This window comes from Rhopalosiphum maidis, chromosome 3 (assembly GCF_003676215.2).
Source record: "Rhopalosiphum maidis isolate BTI-1 chromosome 3, ASM367621v3, whole genome shotgun sequence".
NCBI classification, from domain to species: domain Eukaryota; kingdom Metazoa; phylum Arthropoda; class Insecta; order Hemiptera; family Aphididae; genus Rhopalosiphum; species Rhopalosiphum maidis.
In genome coordinates, this window is record NC_040879.1 from 44,766,035 (window position 1) to 44,786,572 (window position 20,538).

General features: G+C 27.1%; 1 protein-coding gene and 1 long non-coding RNA gene across 2 annotated transcripts in view; one reads left to right on the forward strand and one right to left on the reverse strand.

Annotated features, from left to right (window-relative positions):
- Positions 1-17,921, forward strand: part of LOC113555700 (glutamate decarboxylase-like) — a 30,844-nt gene extending 12,923 nt beyond the window's left edge. Inside the window, exons 3-4 of the mRNA XM_026960213.1 lie at positions 16,570-16,867; positions 17,906-17,921. Of these exons, the coding sequence (XP_026816014.1) occupies positions 16,570-16,867; positions 17,906-17,921 (314 nt within the window). The remainder of the gene's footprint in view (positions 1-16,569; positions 16,868-17,905) is intronic.
- Positions 17,922-18,395: 474 nt separating this feature from the next.
- On the reverse strand, positions 18,396-18,988 carry LOC113555496. Its single transcript, XR_003405397.1, has 3 exons — positions 18,930-18,988; positions 18,743-18,803; positions 18,396-18,679 (listed from the first exon to the last, which is right to left on the reverse strand). It is a non-coding gene; the product is annotated as an uncharacterized LOC113555496 (long non-coding RNA).
- Positions 18,989-20,538: the final 1,550 nt, after the last annotated feature.

The window sequence follows — 20,538 nt, forward strand, 5'->3', positions numbered from 1 at the left end:
TCAATGTTTGATAAAAAGTTTTACCAAACCTAATGCATATTATTATATTATGATGATAGGTATTAAATAATAAATTATATAATTTTCCGGACTCCTACTTTCCGTTACGATCATGTTATGTATCATAGAGATGGATGAACAGGTTGGATGGAGTAATTGAAAATAATTTGAACACCGTGGCACGTGTCTTTCATAGGCTGATTTATTTTGTCACATATAAAACAGTTATTATTAATTTTAGTTGTGATTCATCATGTACTCACCTTCACCATAATAAAATTTACGCTTTATAAGGCTTTAAATAATGTATTCCCAGACCATAGACAGAGATTTAGTCGAATTTAAAAGAGAATTAAAGTATATATTCTCGTTATATGTCGAATCTTGAGAACAGGAAAAAGTTTGATATCTCAAAAAACTACAAGACATTGAATTTTATTAAAATTCGTAAAGAGATTGAAAAATTGGTAAATAATTTGAATGCTTAAATTAACAATATCACATACATTATATCAATAAACTAAAATGATGAATAAATAAAATTTTTTTACGAAAAATCTGTCATTAAAGTTAAATATATATACATTTTTATTTAATATTTTTTATGTTTTTTAAGAAAGTAAAAATTAATTGTATGGACATTTAATTTACTCTTATTTCCATTTTACTTTATTGTATACGAATGAGTACAAATATTGACTACAAATCACAATCACTATACTGAATGTAGGTACTGCATGCTTAATTATTTTTTTTATTATAACAAAAATATTATTTATGTATTCTATATAATGAAAAACGATTAATTTTATTTCGAGTTATTGAGAGCAATACGCTATTAAGTGAAATGGTAGTTTCGAAAGAATTTCAATGTAGTTCGAGATAACGATGTTTGAAATAATAAGAATCTACTGTATTTTTTTAAAGCATGCAATTTAAAAAATAACAAAACAATGTGCACTACGTGTGAACTTGTCAAATGTCTTATTAATCAAGTACAGTAGGTACTAACTACTAATTGATTTTCTAATATGTATTGCATGGTAGATATATTATTATTTATTTTATTTGTTGTACAAAGAGAATTTAATTTATTTAAATTCCTTTCAACATAAAAATATAAAAATGTTTGCACAGGAGACAAAATGTATTCTACGATTTTAAAATTATTAATATATTATATTAAGAAGAAAATAATAATTTTATAATAAACACAATTATGTAGTAGTATCTATTCATAAATATTTTCTCTTAGAACTAAATCAATTACAGCATGAGTACCTAATGAAGAAATTCTTAGCATGCCTGATTTATGCTTCTATTAAACGAAGCTAGTATGTTATATTATAATTTAAAAGTATTATTAGAAATAATATTTAATAACTTGATGTGAAAATAAGTTATTTTCGGAATTTTTCCCTGAATTTCAATTTACAGTTTTAAAATATACATTAAAATTGTTATTGTTTTTATAAATGTATATTGATGATAGCTTACTTTAAAAATGTTAACTTTTTTTTTTTACAATATTAAATTTATTCAGTTAAACTATAGAATAAACTAATGGATTAAGTTTTACCACAATTACGTATTGTTATAGTTTGGTGATAAAATATTACTTTTGAAACTTCTGGTGTTGACTGTAGTAGTTGAAAAAAATGTCATTTATCTTGTAAATTGTAATATTATAATATTATATAAAAAGTGTAGGTATGTATGATACCTATATTGTTTATCTACGTATAGTCTGTAATTTAATATCATTTTTAACCCATTACGAATCACAATGTCGTCACTAAAGTCATTGATTAGGTTTTTTTTTTAATTAAATGCATTTTAAATATTTTATTTATTGCCTACAAAAAAGTTTAAATAAACATACTTTCACGTATACTTTAAAGTCATTTTAAGTAAATAAAGGATAATAATTGATATATTTGTAAATAATCAGAGTGTAATATTACGGATTTTTTTTAACAATACATATCATAAATTTAATACAAGAAAAATCATAAATTTATAAGTCAACAATGTAACTAGTTCATTTAAAATAATACCTAAAATGTATATTAATAATAGCATAATAGATATGAGCAAGGCTGGGCATTAACGAGTTAAAAGTTAAAATTAAGTTAAAACGTTAAGTTTTTTTTAATTAACTCGTTACATTTTTTTCAAATTAACTTTTAACTTAATAAGTTACTATTTTTTTAAAATAATGTGTTAACTTCAAGTTAATTTTATTCAAAAGTATCTAAATTAAGTTAATTTTTGTCTGTAAAATAATGCAAGAATAATTCAAAATTTTAGGGTTTATTTTAGAGAACACAGTTTTTGATAGCTAATTGGTACTAAGATGTATCATTTTAAATTTTCCTGGTAATTTTCTTGAGCGTAAAGAAAAACTATTTAATTAACAAGATTATGTGTCTGGAATTTATTATTTTTGAAAATTGGAAAATTTTAACTTTAAACTAAGTTAAGTTACTTTTTTTTTAAAAGTTTACTTTTAACTTAACGAGTTAACGAAAAAAATGTGAGGAACTTTTAACTTAATTTAACTTGATTCTTTTTAAAATAACTTAACTTAACGAGTTAAAAAATATCGTTAACTTGCCCAGCCTTGGATATGAGTAAATTGTATGAATAAAAAACAGAATTAAATCTATTCAATATGGAAAATTACAGAAAGTTTTTAAATGTGAGATGCCCTACAACCCATTAGCTGCAGTACTTCATACCTACGTATAATATTGATATATTTTTAAAGATAATTGTAAATTTGTAATTATATTAAGTTTGTTAAGGCGTTTCTTAGTCCAAATGATTTTTAGCTTTAGCTTTAGCTTTACCTATATACAATAATATACATACATATTAAAACCCTCTTTTTGTTTTTTTATTATTAAAGGTATTTTTAATGGTTTTTTCTATCTCACGGGAACAAAATAAAATTTCAAGTAATAGGTTACTAAACAAACAATCAACATAGTCAGTAATCAATACTTGTACAATTATTCCGTTATATTATATGATAACATAATAATATATTTTAATATATACTATAAATAAACTTTACTGTCAGATTGAAGTTATGAATACATTTAAAAACCTACGAAGTGCTATTTTTGAAATTATTTTAATACACTCAAATTTCTACACTATAATTTATATTGTAACTAACAGCCCAACTAACGTTTTAAACTTAAAATTAAATACACAAATAATTATTTACCATAATATTATGGTTATTTTAAATTTAATAAAATTTTTATACAAATAATTTGGCTTAAATGGAATAAACAAACATAAACGATTTTTTCCCTACACATAGTAATATTTGGTTATTCCTGACCTAATCGTATTCACTAGGTATAATTTTTAAATTCCAAAAAACATCGATAATCGCTATTAAAAGAGAATGGATTTAAATGCTCTAAAAAACGAAAAAAATTCTTATAAAAATACGAATTAATGCATTCATAAGAAATTTTTTTTTTAAATTCGCTAAAAAATGCTCCTAATATTATTTTTAACATTGAAAAAAATTGTTTAATTATATACATTTTATTGTTTAATTATTCGTATCAATCGTATCATTTTAATTCTCTTATAGTTCTTCTATCTTCTTTTTACTCTGAAAATTATTTCCAAAAAATGAATATACAATTACTTAGATAGATACTTTCGTTATACTTTTATATTTTTTTTTCATAATAGCACTGTATAATTAGATGTTGCTTAATTTTTATCAAATTTTATCAATTCCTATATAAAAATGACTTAAAAGCATAAAAAAATGCACTAAAAATATCAAAAAGTACAAAATAAAACTTATATTTTTTTAATTCTCTGATGGATAAAATAGACTTTGTGCTTGGAGAGCAAAGTTTTCGGACATTCAGAAAAAAAATGCATTTTGCATTTAAATCCGTTCCCTAGTTATTAGTTATATATGTGTACAAACGAGAATCTTGATAATATTTATTTTTTTGGATGTTTTATCGACTAATAGTTTTGGTGCACATCTGACGCGATAATGCGACACCGCGAAATAATGAAAAAAGTTTGTAACAAGAATAACATCTAATCGTAACACCACAGTGACCTTTTCACATTTTCTTTTCTTTTTAACGTTTTATGTCAATGCACTATCTTGCCTGTACCGAGTTACATGTGATAAAAAAATATTTTAAGACTGAAATCAAATGACACGAATAAAACTTCTACAAATAGTTCAATATAGTATATACATAGGTATACATATCGCGCACTAGCCTATATAATAATAACTATACTCTAAAATATCATAATATATAGTTATTTAAATAAAGAAATATACAATGAGTAAAATTTGATAGTAGGCCAAACTTTAAGGAACTATTTTAAGGTTTCGAATTGAAGGTTCTTATTAATTTTATCATAACGCATTTAAAGGAATATATCAGCAGGTTGCGTGTCTCATTTAGTTTAAGACGACGAGAAAGATTTTCTGTTAACATATTAAAAGTAAGATTGGAAATAACATTATTTGAGTGATATATTTATGGAATCTTATATATAAATTTCAATGTGAGTATAATTTATTGTGTTTAAATGTTGACTTCGTAGAGTTGTGGTTACTAACGTATCCTTCTTATTTTCTTTTAATCACAGACCTATAGATTTTAATGATTGGAATAACTTTAAGTTAAATATTTTGGTTGTGGATCTTTAAAATTGAATTCTATAAGTCATTAAGCTAATAAACCAATTATTTATAAATCAGAATTTTCTTACAAAAGAGATTTTGGAATGAAGAAGTTAGTTTGTGAAATTAAGGTTTAAGAACTTTATTTTAGTTTTAACAGGTTTGATAAATTACTTCTAAACAAGAAACGTAGACTGAACAGATATCAGATCATATTTTTCATATAACTTACAACTTAGGTAGTTAAATATTCGTTTATCATTATAATTTCTGAAATTGTTGACTATAATTTAATAATATCGTTTTTACCTAACACTGAGTTTTGACAAGCCAACCATAAAGCGCAACATGCGTACATAAATTAATTTTGAATCAATGATAGATTTTATTTCCTATGGTATTATACTTTCATTTTAAATTCCACATTTTCTACTTACTAGTTTTGCAGTAAACGTTTTATCATGAATCATGATTTTTAGTTTAACTATGTACTTACGTAGTGTACTGCGATGTCAGCTGCAGCAGTCGTTTTCTGAATTCACCACATCATATGTGATGCGTATAATTTATAGTTATTAAAATGTTAGCACATTTTATTTTATTTTATCTTCCAGTATATATTGCCATTGTTATATTATTCCGTCCGTATTATTAAAACAGAAATATATAAAATATAAATCATGAGAATCGGATATACATCATAATACTATTATAATTCCTAACTAATTTATTGAAGAAACATTTAATTAAATTAGTAAAAAATTTTTAGTGGCATGATCGAATGATATGACTAAATATAGTTCATATAGTAAAATCATAAACCATATTTAAATGATTTGTTTAGAGATTATCTTTACAGGGTAATTCAATAAGCATTTTTCAATAACAGCGCAGTTATAAAAATCTAATTTTTAGAATTTTAAAATATATTTAAAACTCCACAATTCATTTAGGTTATAATTGTTACATAAATAGTCCGAAATATAAACAGTAAATGAAAATACATAATTTACATGTAACTTATAATTATTCAAAAGAATCCTGAATTAGTACAAGTTTGCTTAATTGAAAAAAAAATCTTTTCAAAAACAACGCGTGACTTTGAACAAGTATTAACGGTCATTAAATAATTTTGAAGATTTATTTCCAAGTTTATTTGTCATAATATGTTACATAACTTACAGTATGCGTCTAAAATAATAAAATACTTTCATTGGTAAATTGTCCATGGTCGATAACCAGAATATTTTCAATCCCATCAACGAGAACACAAATATATTCTTAAGACTTTAGATGAATATTATAAGACATAAGTATAATACGAAAACAAAAATAAATTAAATTAATTTCGTCTTGTATTTCCTTCATCACAATTAATTTCGTTAAATAGTTATATTACTTTTCAAAATAATATAATATCGCCATGTGTACAATATATTTATTATATAATATAATACTATGGTCCTGTAGCATATACATTCGATCTCGCGGGTAATTATCCCGCCGCATATTACATGGCGAAGTCCTTTTGCGAGAGACTCGATCCTTATGTATTACACATAATATTATACGATCACCGAACGGGAAGAATGTCTAAATTCCTCTCTTCTTTGGTGTTTCGGCGTGCGCGTATTGTTGCAGACACACCGACCCTGCAGCCGATCGCCACCCTCGCTTGGGCACAAAACGGAGTGCAACGGCGGTCCCGGACATTTTGCAAATAAGGGTAAAAAAATAAACACACGCACGCTGCACATGTATATCATATATATATAATAGCAAACTCCGTACGAATGAATGAAAGACGCGCGAAGGGGTGAAAAATTACTTTTCGCTGTTCAGCAACAGATGTTCCACATCCGCGAGCGAGAGCGAGCTCTCGTCCTGTCCCCGGCCTTATGCATTCCGAACCGCAGTTGTTTTGATGGGGAAGAAAGAAAAAAATGTATATATAAAATCTCTTTTGTTATCCCTCCGGGTTATTGCAAATTCCTGAACACGCGTTAAGCTCTTTAATTAAAATGCCTGCCGTTCTTGGGCTTTACGATATATGTATATATACGGTACCATCGTCCACCCGCCTATGTAAACGCATTTCACATAAAACAGCCCCTGTTTTACTAGTGCTATATTGTTGTATCGATATATTGTGTAATAGTGTTACAGACCATCGTCCGTCATGCACCGGCGGTGGTGATACGAACAAACGCAACTGCAGATGCCTGCAGCTTAGTCGAAAAATAAACGGTCTTAGCAAAATTCTAAATAAGTGGTTAACTAAATGATAAACTCTAATTACAATGGTTAATGGAAATTATAAAAAAATCTCGCTGAATGAATGATACATTTATTTAATTTAAATAATGATATTTATTTATTCTGAAGTATTGAAGTTTACAAAAATAGGTTAAAATATATTTTACTAATATTTCACCGCATCATCTTCCAGTGACTTCCACTAAGAATAAAATCCTTGTGATAGACGAGTCTTCAAAGAATAACATTAATTTAATATTATGAAATAATAATAATATAATGTGATTACCTAATAAATAATAACATATAAAAATGTTATAGTTTATAATAATATTCTAAGTGTTTATAATATTTATAAAATTATTTTCATGTTTATGTCATTGATTAATAACCCTCTCTGCTATAATCACAACTAAACATTTACAAATTCTTGTCATTTTTTTATTAGAGTAGGGAACATTTTATTTAATATTAAGCTTGTTACGTATAACATTTTGCAGTGTTTTTTTTTTTTTTTTTGAGAAATATTAAATATAATAAATTAATTCATAATTTATAATGAGAAATATTTTCAACTTTTCATGTCTATCATAATAATATTAAATTACGCATCTATAAATAAACACTGTGTAATATTAAAATTATTAATTAAAAGATAATTATGTACTACAATATTTACAAGTGATTGGTGGCATTTGCTAAAACTTTATAGTTTGTAACACTGTCCTATTGGCTATTACTTTACAATAATGTCGATTTTCGGCCTAAATCGAGCTTAAATGCAATTTATCAAAGCCATCATCGACCCAATAATAATAATAATATTATGTATTGTTACGGACCTTTGCGTTGAAATCAAAATTAATTCCTCAAATCATATCATAAGATTATAAATATTTTTTTTTATTTTATATTTTAAAATCCAAGAATTTTTTTCTAAAAAATTGTTTAATAGCAGTTAAAAACTCATAGATCAATCAATTTTATAAAATTTGTATGATAAATCTTAGTTCTTATAGTTTGTTTTTTAATACATGTTTTAATGCACAATAACGCTAATTATTAAACAATCGCTTAAGTATTTAATACAAAGAATTAAAAACACGAAATAGTTTGAAATTCAATCACTCATCAAAATATCAATTGTTTTATACATTTCATTAGAAAAAATTTATGAAGAACCTTGTCTTCATTTTCATATCATAAGTATAAATATTATTTTATACATTTTTACTTCAAAATGATTTGCAAATTTTTGTGATTTTTTGATCGAAAATTTTCATTGATATTTATAGAAAAAAATCGGAAATTTCAAACTTCTTTAAATAGCTTAAAAATATAATATACTATAAAAAATTCTAATATAAACATTTTTTGTTAAAATTTCAAGCATGCAGTTATTGGTTGTGTATGAATTATAACAAAACAAAAATTTATTTTGTCAACTAATAGGTTTGCGTAAAAATTTGTTTTTCCCAAATACTAAAAAAAGTATTGGACACTTTTATTTTTATTCCCCTTCCAATATACCAACTAGATTCACTTTTCTACCAAAATAGAAGATTGAAGCATTTTTGCTACTCACAAATGTAATACACAGAACAAAAAAATCAATAAAACTATTGCTTTGCTCAGGATTTAAAAATTAATTCAACCGTATTTTCTACACGTTCTATTTATACACATCCATTCTAACACTTTAATATCCAACAAATGACTTGCGTTCTTCTAAACTTTTAATATTTAACAATATAATTTGATATTAAATAAACATACAGTGAAGTTGTATTACAACTTACATTTTTGACTATCGATACATAATAAGCATCTGGCATTTGAAGCAATTTTCTATTTGACTGTATTGTGTCATACGCTGCATCGTATTGTATAGTATGCTCTGCTTCTATATATATCTACTGCAACTATGTCACTACTGCCGAGCGATAATAGATTATACCCTTGGGGTGCAGACTCGAAAGGGGTTTAAGGAATTTCCGGTGTGGCGTGTTGTATATACAGGAGTCAGTTCCTGTGGATAGGATACACGTTTCGAGTCATCGGTATACGAGCTACACACACACACACACACACACACACACACACACACACACACACAAATATACACACACAGACACGTATAAAATATTGGAATAATAATATATCATCCAGATAACGACGAGCTGCGGTCGGTATGTGTATATGGCATAATAAAGGTAGGTACTTAACTTTATTCGGAACGGGAGCGATAAAAACCATACGTCATACATACACGTTCGACTGATACCGACATGAATAATAGGATATTCACAATAATATAATATATATTTTTATTACTTTGTGGTCAAAGGTATTCTAAAATACTGATTTAATCATTGATTAGGTTAGCTTTTTTCTATTCTAGATGTAGATCATATTATATATTTATAGTAAGTTAAAATTATATAAAAAAAAACATATTATATTTGTTCGCTATTTTTTTGTCATGATAGTTTTCAATTTTTTGTTTTATAATTTAAGCAATACTTAAACTCTAATTTCTAATAAAAGATAAGTTTTTGAAAATATTTATACCTACTCAATTATTGTATGCAGAATTTTGTCTATACTGCAAATTATAACTTTAAGTGCTCGACGTTTAGATTAAAATAATGATTGGCAGATAATTAGTAAGTACGCTGTTTATTTAACAAAGATTTGCTCCACTTTTCTGGTTAATTCAAAATATGTTAATAAATAATACTCATTTGATTAAATAATTATTATTATGATTATTACAATATGTACTAAATTACACTTATTAAAAATATATTTATACTATGTACATATATTAATTATTATCTATCATGCCTTATTCTAATGACCACGGCCAAATATGAGTTGTCAATTATAATTTATTAACTATCGGGCATTTATTTTTGATTTTATTATTATAATTATTATGTATTATAAAATCCTATCGATATATTGAGGTATTATGGTGCATCATATTATAATATAATTATTATTATAAAAGAAAAAAAGAAAAATTAAAAGTACACATTTAATGTATTTTAGTTTTTAACCAAACGTTCATTTTGTAATATATTATTCTAGAACATATTTGGCCATTACGGACGACTTTGAGAAGTAATATAAATGTATATTGTTATTAAAAAAAAAAAAAAAGGCCATGTGATACACGTACATTCCAGAGGAATATTTATGTATATTTTTCCATGTTCAATACGAATACAACAAATACAAAGTTTACTATGGGTAAAAAAAACATGTGGGTTGTAAAAATTTGTTTTATACAAAACATAAAATGTTATATTATTACATAATATATATCAAGTGTGTAATTAATTCATTGCCTATTGTTCATTAACATTTTTTGAATTTAATGAAAATTATTTTCACTACAAATATCGAACACCATAATCGTTGCTTTTCGAATAAAAAGTTTTATTATATTTTTCGTAACGGTATCAAACTTTTAACAATATAAATATTTTATAATATCAGGTAACGGACATTACAATACAATATCATCCCGCAGTCACAGCTGACGGTTGGTCCAATCCGTTTTGTTGTGTAATAATGTACATAAATATTGGCCAAATAGGTATTTATTCAGTCATAAATTAAAAAATAGTTGTTATGATTCGTTTGAAATACTTTAAAATGTCATTTACATTATTTTTCGTTAAATTCTCCTCAAAATTTCGTTAGAGTATAGCACTGTTTAATACCTACTAATTATTATAAATTCGTATCAAAAATAAATCACAGATTAGATAATGGTGTACTTATAGTCAGTTTAAGTATAATATGTAAGTTTCGATTAATATGGGTTGGAGAATATTTATTTTTAGAATCCATTAAGTAAATAATGTTGAAGTATTTAACATTTTAGCAAATAAACTCGTTACAATAGTTATCTAAAAAAAAATATAGGTACCTAGATACCAAATGCAGTCGAACCTGGTTATCTCGAACTTCTTCAACTCAAAATCGTCAATACTTCAAACTTTTTTCCTGGTCCCTGGAATTTCCTATTTAAATAATGTGAAAAAATCTTGTTTAACTCGAATATTTTCGTGAATAACTCGAAGTTTCGAGTTCTATTAATATTATAAAATCGTGATATTTTCCTCGTGTACCTACGTGGCTATGTGTATTTACTATCGAAAATTACACAATCACATATGCATTATAATGAATTGAGGCAATTTATCGAAAACAAACCAGAGGTCAGTGATGGGCTTTTTCGAAGCTTTAATAAAATAGAACGATTCATTACAAATGCTGTGGCGATGAACAGTAAAACTCAAACAAAAGTAAATACCTTTTTAAAATTATATATAAAAAATAAATAGTAAATATTTTTTATTACATATTATAATAAATACATATAGTAATTAATATATTGTACTGTTTTAAAAAAAATACCTATATATATTTTGAAATTTTATTTGGATAACTCAAACTTTTTTTCCGATCCCTTCAACTCCGAGTTGACCAAGGTCGACTGTAACTCGTATTTGTATAGCCTACATAGTCTTCGAGTAAAAATTGATGCATCTGCGTGTAATAATAATATCCATTGTATTTCGATAACTTTTCATAAGTATATATCTATTTATAGGCTGATGTCTATAACCATAACAAATAATATATCGTAATATAATACGTTTAATTAATATTCTATGGGTGTACACACAACACCCGCGATAGTACCTCGTGTATAGCCTTTATACTATATTGAACTATATAATATATAATAAGCGCCTTTTTCCGACCAAACCTATATAATATATATATATATATATATTATATCCCTTGACCGCACTTGCGGTCGGCACGCAGACGTCGAGTCAAGTACGCGCGCGTAATAATATTCTTCCACCGCACATCACCGCTGCCGCGAGTGTACATGATAAATATACGTACTTGCGAGCGCGTCTCTCGACCGGGAGTGTGTGTACGAGTGCATCGCGGAGGTGTGGCTGTGGCGCGGAGGGGTGGCGGTGGAGGTTGTTAAATTCAGCCCGTATATAATAATACCAAACAATCGGCCGCGTGATTTATAGTGGTGGCAGGACACGCGCGGGGCGGACGGGCGAGCAGCGATCGCGCGCGCGCCCGCGCTCGTGTCGCAGAAGTGGCATTTACGGGCGGCGGTTACCATAAAGGGCCCATTGGTTGCAGCTGACGTTACAAACAGGCGGCCGTCATTAATAAAATCTCATCCCACCCCCCCGCCGCCCGCCGACTGCCGCGGCACCGTCGCCGCCGTACCGTAACCCGCGCGCACCGCGGCCGGAGGCTAATTAATTCTGCCTTTTGGCACAGGTGGCTGACGGGTTGACTCGGCTCATTGTTTCCCCGAATAATTCGCGCGTATATGGTTCCAGCGCGCCGCCGGCCGGGAGATTGATGGTCCGCGGCGGCGGCGGTGGTTTTGGCGACGACCGACGACCACCGCGAAAATACAACAATAATAATGTATAGTATGTATAGGTATGGGTATAATTATAGGCAGATATGTGAATAACATCGACAAATGATTTTATTTTTTCGTCCCCGCGGTCGTTCCGCAATAATAGGTAAATAAAACGGTAATCAAACGGTCGTAGTTTTGCTCGGTTCGGTCGTTTTCGAGGAGAGTTTCAAACGGACGCCGCCCGGTAACGTCTATAGTGAACATGATACATATTATGGGTTTTAGTGGTCTTACTCGCTAACTGAGGCCCATTAGAATTTATGAAACATTATAGACGCCCGGTAACGACTACGAAATTTTCAAAAATAAAATACATTTTTTAAGCTTATAGTCTTAATTAATGTATTATAATATTGACAAATTACTGTTACCAATCTGAGCACCTGCTCTAGCTACATATGACTATAAATACCGTAGTCGTTCAATGTGGTTTACGTGTATTTTCGTATTAAGTTATGATTCGTGAAACAAAATAATAATCGTATTGAAATTAAATCATAGTAATTTTCTTTTTGAAAATATTTCGAAAATACCGTACTATATTTATAGCAATATAAATTTCAACATTAAATAATGACCTAGAGTAAACATATTTTTTACTTATTTATGCTCACATGACGACCTTGTTGTACGCCACTACTTTAGTTAGGTATTTAAATACAGGGGAGTATCGATTTTTAGAAATTGGATTCGGTGGTACCGCAAATGGCGACAAACCGACAAGTATAGTTACTGCATACGTTACCTGTGCAATACCGTAATTGTAAAAAAAATTTTTAGGGAGGGATGAGCGATGATTTTAGATATAAAGTAAAATTCTACATTATAATATTTTATTATTTTAGTTAAACTACTTTTATCAATTCACTGCATTGGTAATTTTATATATCACGTGACCTGTGGTACCTATTGGTTTTATATTCGTCATGGGCTTATTATACATAAATGTAGATGTTTTTTGGAATTTTATTTTTGAATTCTGATTAAATCTCATAAAGTATATTATTGGTTTTTCAATGATTTCAAATTTTATTTATAGAATTTATAAATAATATTATAAAATAATGTATTCGTTTCATTTCTTTCCTTTACTGAAAATCATTTTCGGAGTAGAAGGAATGAAAGGATGATCAAAAAGTATCAGACACTCTAAATTCTGGATATAGTACTTTGAAACTTAAATAGAAACTTGAAATAATAAAATGTTCCTTTTGGATTTCATAAATAGCTTTTTCAGCGTGCGTAGAATTTTCGCAAGAATTATAAGTTCCATAACCAAATCCCATCGTTTTCTGAATGCGATAAATTATTTATTTTTATTTTTTTGTTACTTGGTTTTTCGGAGTTGCTTAAATTTGTCTACGTTTAAAAGTATAACGTACAATTTTTAATACTATTTCAATGTATATTTTATACAAAAAAATAATATTATATTATTAATTAAAAATACTACTATATTTCATAAGAAATACATGAAACTTACACCTTACCTAACATTATAGTTTAAAAACTAAGATTTATGGATATTAGATACGCTATCATGGTCGAAAATTATAGCGTTTGATTTATTTTTTAACTGGTTTTGAAATCTACCAGAGTGGTATGGAAATTTAAGTATGAATTTAGTAGATATGATTTCAAGTATGCAAATTTAAAGTATTTATTTTGATGCTTTTCAAACCAGAAAAAAATATTGATGTTAAATTCTTAGTTTAACGTTCACGAATAAAATAATAGTATAACAGTTATTAATTCAATTATGTAAATTATTATGGTGCGCTGTATAGTACGCAAAATATTATTTTTATCATATGTGTAATTATCGTAATATACAATGAATATTGTGTAATAGTCAATACATTATAATAGATATTAAACCATTGTATTAAAATACCTTTACGAACGATCCTATATAAAGCTATAAGCCTATAATACATTTTAATTAACCAACTCCTGTGCTTTTTGTCCAAATAGCTTATAATTTTGGTTGCGTTCTCATTGTTAAAATATTTTTGAAAAAAACCGTAATATAATTTCATACGACCACCTAGAATTAAGCAGAAATTTGTCGCCATAACTATGAAACTAAAACAACGTTATGTTCATTCTACTGGAATAAAGTAACGGCTAATTGTAATTTGTGTTGGCATTATCTTTTAACAAAATTATAATTAAATTATTCGTATAAACAGAAAAATAAAACACTATTACTCTTGCTGTGTCTATATATATATTATACTTAGATATTGTGCACGAAAAAATATGTATAATGAAAACATTTTTATGGCTACTAAATTCGCTTTTTTAGAAAGAGACCTCTTATTAAAAGAGGTTTTTTTTCAATCAAATATTTTAATTTTTTAATTTAAAACCAATTTTTTAGTAAAACAAAATTACACACGTGCACAAGCCAAGATAAAAGTGTATGCAAATAATTGTGTAATTTAATTGTCAACGCTGTATTTACAAGCACTGTTTTGTTCAGATGATATATAATTTGTATTCAAGCAATGTTTTTGAGCCCTGACAGCTAACACAACACGAATATGATAAATATTTATGAATCTTCTCCATTATTATACAATACAAAATACAGACCGACGAATATTGTATATCACAGTTATTTTGTTATTGTATTAACGCTCAACCACAGAACCTGTGCTTGTACCCGTAACTGCAGTCTGCAAGTGTCGTTGACAATTATTTTACTCTATATTAATACAGTATAGCTACTTTAGAGCTTAGACGTTGTTCGAATATGATTTAACTATAATAATTTAGAATTTTAGAATATTGTATATCTTTGCTTATTAATACACACACAGCTCAAGATACAATTATTTTGAATAAAAACAATCTTAATTTTAAACAGTTTATTATGAAATAAAATTATAATTGTGTAGATTAATAAAAATAAGTTGCTTAAAAAACTCTAAACACGAATAATAAATTTAAATCCATAAACCATAATCACAATGCTTAAGCACAATTTTTCCCCGGGTTGTAGTTGGATAACACGGTCGAATAATACGTTGTTTCAAGTGAAAAACTTTTCGGTCAGGTCATGATGCTTTCAGTGCACATACAATTCAATATCTAAATAACTTGATAACTATTACATACGCGTATTGAAATCCATTGAAACTCACTCTACCTTACTTGTATGGGTTATTTCCGATTATCAACAATAACTTAGTCATCGGTGGTCGGTTTAGATTCAATTAGACTTTTGAAAGAGGAAAAAATAGTAATAATAATAAAAAAAAAAAACCGTTACATGTTTTCCTCAACAAATGGGGGATGAAAGATTCCTATTTTACGGTTGGTCACACATTTTAATATCCGGCGTACGTCGTTGATTTTCGCTCGACACAATACCGGCAAAAATGACATGGATTATTGGATTTGGACCCATAAGCCCTGCCCAAAGTGGGTTCTATTGTATCGCGGTTCTTGATAAAATAATGGTTTATGAAAATCCAATGATGTTTCTGTTGTAGTATACGTCGTGTTTTAACAGAGGCGACGGAAAACAACAACGACATATAATAATAATAAAAGCCATATATAATACAATCTATTGACAATTCGATTTGAACTTTGGCATTATTTAAATACCATTGGTTTTAATATTTGATCCAAAATCAAAAAAAAAATTGACAATAGAGCTGTTTAAAATTTTTGCTTTCCAAATAAAATTAGTAAGCTATTTTGTATACATATATATAATTTTTTCGTAATCATAATTTATATAATATTAAATTCGGATGCTAATAAAGTCGATCAAAAATATTTTATTGAAGGAAATATTTAGATAGCTTTAAGATAAAAACTTTTTAATTAAAATTTTTAGTTCAACAATAACAATATAAAAATTTAAATACAAATATCCGATAATATTATGTATAATATTTAAAGTTATTTTAAATTTTAATAACAATATCATTTTTAATTTAAATCGATTTAGTAATTATTAAGTTTATAGCGTGTATAATGCATATATTACTAAGACTTTTTACTGTACATTATTTTTTTAAACATCTTAGTATGTAAACATCAGTTGAAGTTTTCTTTTAAAATACAATTTTTTTACAGAATTTTATATGATTTACAAATGTCTACCATTTTTTTTTTTCAGATTTATTGCCTCATAATTTATCTGGACAGGCACAAACCAGAGAGTTTCTTTTAAAAGTCGTTGATATCTTAGTAGATTACATTAACGACGTCAATGATCGAGACGAAAAAGTATTGCATTTTAAGCACCCCGAGGAAATGTTACGACTGCTGAAATTAGATATTCCCAACGAAGGTGTGCCATTGCAAAATTTAATCGACGATTGCAGTTTAACACTCAAGCATCAAGTAAAAACAGGTAAGAAAAACGTTTCATTTTTATTGCTTTTCTTAAAATCCGTTTCAGTATTTGAACGAGTGTATACGGTTGTTGTACAGGATTTTATAAAGTTCATAGTCAAACGCGTATTACTGTTTTTACATAACATTATATTACTATACATTACATATACATACATTATAATATATTATATATTTAATATAATATATATTTGGGTTTATGGAGAAACACATGTTCCCAATGTATCATATTATATGGTTTCAAACTTTGTCGAGGGATGGGGTGTGATGATTCTGATGACAAAAACACCCTTGATATTAGTGTTTTGAGAACAAGTGGTGCTCTACACATCATATTGTGACCGATGTACGTGACAGCTTTTAACGCACGAAAGAGCAATCGATTTTCAACAAATACCACTGAACACTTTCAGTACTCGATTAGATTGTTTGATTATACATTATACTGATGTATTATTTAACATTAACACTTTTATAAATATATATAAAGGTACGAGTAGTAGTAGCAATAAGTATTAGGTATTCTAAACACTAAACTTGATGATTTAAATATTGAATATATTATGTAATATTATTATTATATCATCGTTCATTTTTATCTATCAACTGCGCGTACAATATAATAAATAAATAATATTTACTGTTACGCCATTACGGACATTGATATAACGTCAAAAAATTACCGAGAAATTAAACATCAGACGCAATCTAAACATTGATTTTTTTTTTTTTTATGTAGAAAGTAATCATTGTTTTGGAAAGTATTAACCTTTTTTAAAATATCTGTTATTTAAATTTATTACAAAACATAATGTATGATGACATATATTATTTTTAATTCTATAATACAAAGTAGAATAATTATTTGAAAATTTTGATTTAGTTAATTTGTTACTATTATAACGTTGTAAGTATTTAAATTGTATAGTTTAAATTTAGTGAGTTAACATTCTTCGAAGTTTTCTTGTACTACTCCTCTCTATTCGTAAAAACACTAAAAACTTTTATTACAACAATGTGCACTTTATTCTATCATATTATGAAGGTATTTAAGTTATGTTATAAATGTTACTATTTAGCTATACTTTAAAATTTAGGTGTTTCCTAACTTAATATAACATTTTATTAGTGGTTGAAACTTTGAAATTCCAGAATTTAACAGTGTCTTGAACTGTTTTCAAAATAATACGTTATAAGCATCCATATATGTTACTTTTGATCAAAGCATGAATAAAATGCAACACATTATCTATACCTAAACATTAGACACTTAGTCTAACAAATATGACATTACATTTTGTATGAAATTTGTTATTAAATCAAAAAGCTAGTTTAGCACTTATTTTCTGAATTAAAAAATATTTATATCTTATTTTTAATGAGGTACTCATTTATGAAAGTAAATATATGCATAAGTTAGGTAAGTATATGTCTGAATGTTGTATAAAACATATGTTTTTATGGATTTATTATTCTTATAGTACACAAAGTTAATAATATATAAAATAATAATGTATCGACAACCATTGCAGTAGCCATCGACAATATGCATAATATAAATAATATTTTATTATGATGTGAAAAAGCAAAGTACTCGTGGTCATAACGCGCATAATGTATTTGTATAAAAATCTTCACCACGGCTGTTGTGTATATTCACTTGGGGTGAAATCGTTTTTGAATAGTAGTGGTGATTGGTTGGCGAGGGGTGTTATCACCACTGACGTCTGTCGTGTGCCCGCAGTGTAAGTGTGTTCGGTGACATCCGTCGTGCCACGATGTTTTCATTATCATAATCTTGAATCGGATTAATTTCCTGGTACGTCGCGTTTCCGACCACCCCTCGACATTACCCATCCTTAAAATGACGTCTGGAATGATTATGATAATAATTAAAAACAAATTGCAGCGTATACTCGAGGTACACAAAGTACAAGTAATAATGCACACGAATTCTCCGAGTGGCGTCCACGATTTCCCATTTACAGTTCATCACTGCAACATTTTGAATCATAAATCCATCAGAAACTCGCATGGTATAAAATCTATTTATTTATTATATATATTACATAATATAAACATAACTCCAATTTATTATTTTATCATGAAGTAGGTACTTACCACTCGTACACGCCCTTTTACGTATTATGTGTACAGGACGTATAGTGTATCAGGAACATCTGGAAAATGAATACAATAAAATTACATTTAAATATTATGTCAGGTCTTCTATAAACATTATGTAATACGTATACTAGTATACATAATATAAAGTAAATACTATCTAGCTACGAGGTAGGTAATCCACGTAACTGAAAACACTAGTTTTCTAGCTTTCTAAGTCAACTTTAGTCTTCTCGAATGAAAAATATATTTTCTTTATCATAATGGTGTTTTACATTTATTTTTATTTTTATAATAGAATTAATTATGATCTTCAAATTTATCTTTCTCGTTGATGATATAATTTTTATAACTACATTTTTGTTTTATAAATGATATCCCGCTGTCGTGTTTGATGACTATTAATATATTAGTCATTGGCTATATTCATTCACTGTTCGTTATGTTACTTGGCACACATTCTATAGTAAAATAATTTTATTAGTTTTTATTTTGCAGACTCCTATTGGCCCTATTTATATCTATAATCTATTATATCACTAAAATATTAGCATGTTCATTTTTAGACCATGCGTATATGACATCCATTTATTATTATATTTAAAGACCACAACGTAAAATAATAATGGATTTTAGGTAAAGGAATACAATAATTATTTTTGCATATTTCAAATCGATTTGACTAAAATAGATATTTCTATATATTTTATGCAGTGTACGAGTGTTTTCTGATTCAAATCTCAGTCACGTCTATATATAATAATAACAGATACGATTCTTTTCAATTTATGTTAATATAATACAAGCAGAAAATTCTACACAATATAATACCATCCATCATCGTGCATTTCTAGATAAAAAATAAATATATTCTCATCAGCCTTTACAGTATTCCTTTAAATCATTTTAGTATAAGTAACTTGATAAATTTTTCTTATTTTTTTTTAAGAGAATGTAATAATTTGGCTGTATTTTATGCCGAACCTTTTCTTTGGCTTTTCACCTTCATTATACGTAAACATTTATGGGCCCCGGTCTAAACTTCCTTATTGTTATTTTTAAATAATATTATATTATATCATATTACTTCCATAAAAGCATTAGATATTACTTATGAGGCAGACCCTATTTTTGTATGTAGTAGCACACACAGTGTGCAATAGCAAATGACAAATGAACGAAAAAACGTTTATGTTTACTAGTTACAAGCCTTAAAAGATGTTTGTCTAGATAGACTAAAAAAAAAAAATGGTGTATAGTGTGTGTGTATAGTATCAAAATTTACAAAAAATAGGGACTGTTATGAGGGCATAAACGTAGTAAATCCTATATTAAACTCAAATAATAAAACAAAATTAAAAGTTGGTATATCTTAAGGTTTGTTTTAAAAAAAATTAATAGAATAATAGAGGAAAAAATCTTAACTTTATAATAATAATAATAAATTATTAATTATTTCATATTTACATAGGAAAGATAATTATGAGTAGAGTTAAACTCTTCAATTTAATAAAAATAGCTATGGTTTTTGATTTTGTTAAGTACAGTTGGTTGAATAACTATCTATTTCTATAGTACGAATCAGTTGCGTGTACAGAATTTTTTT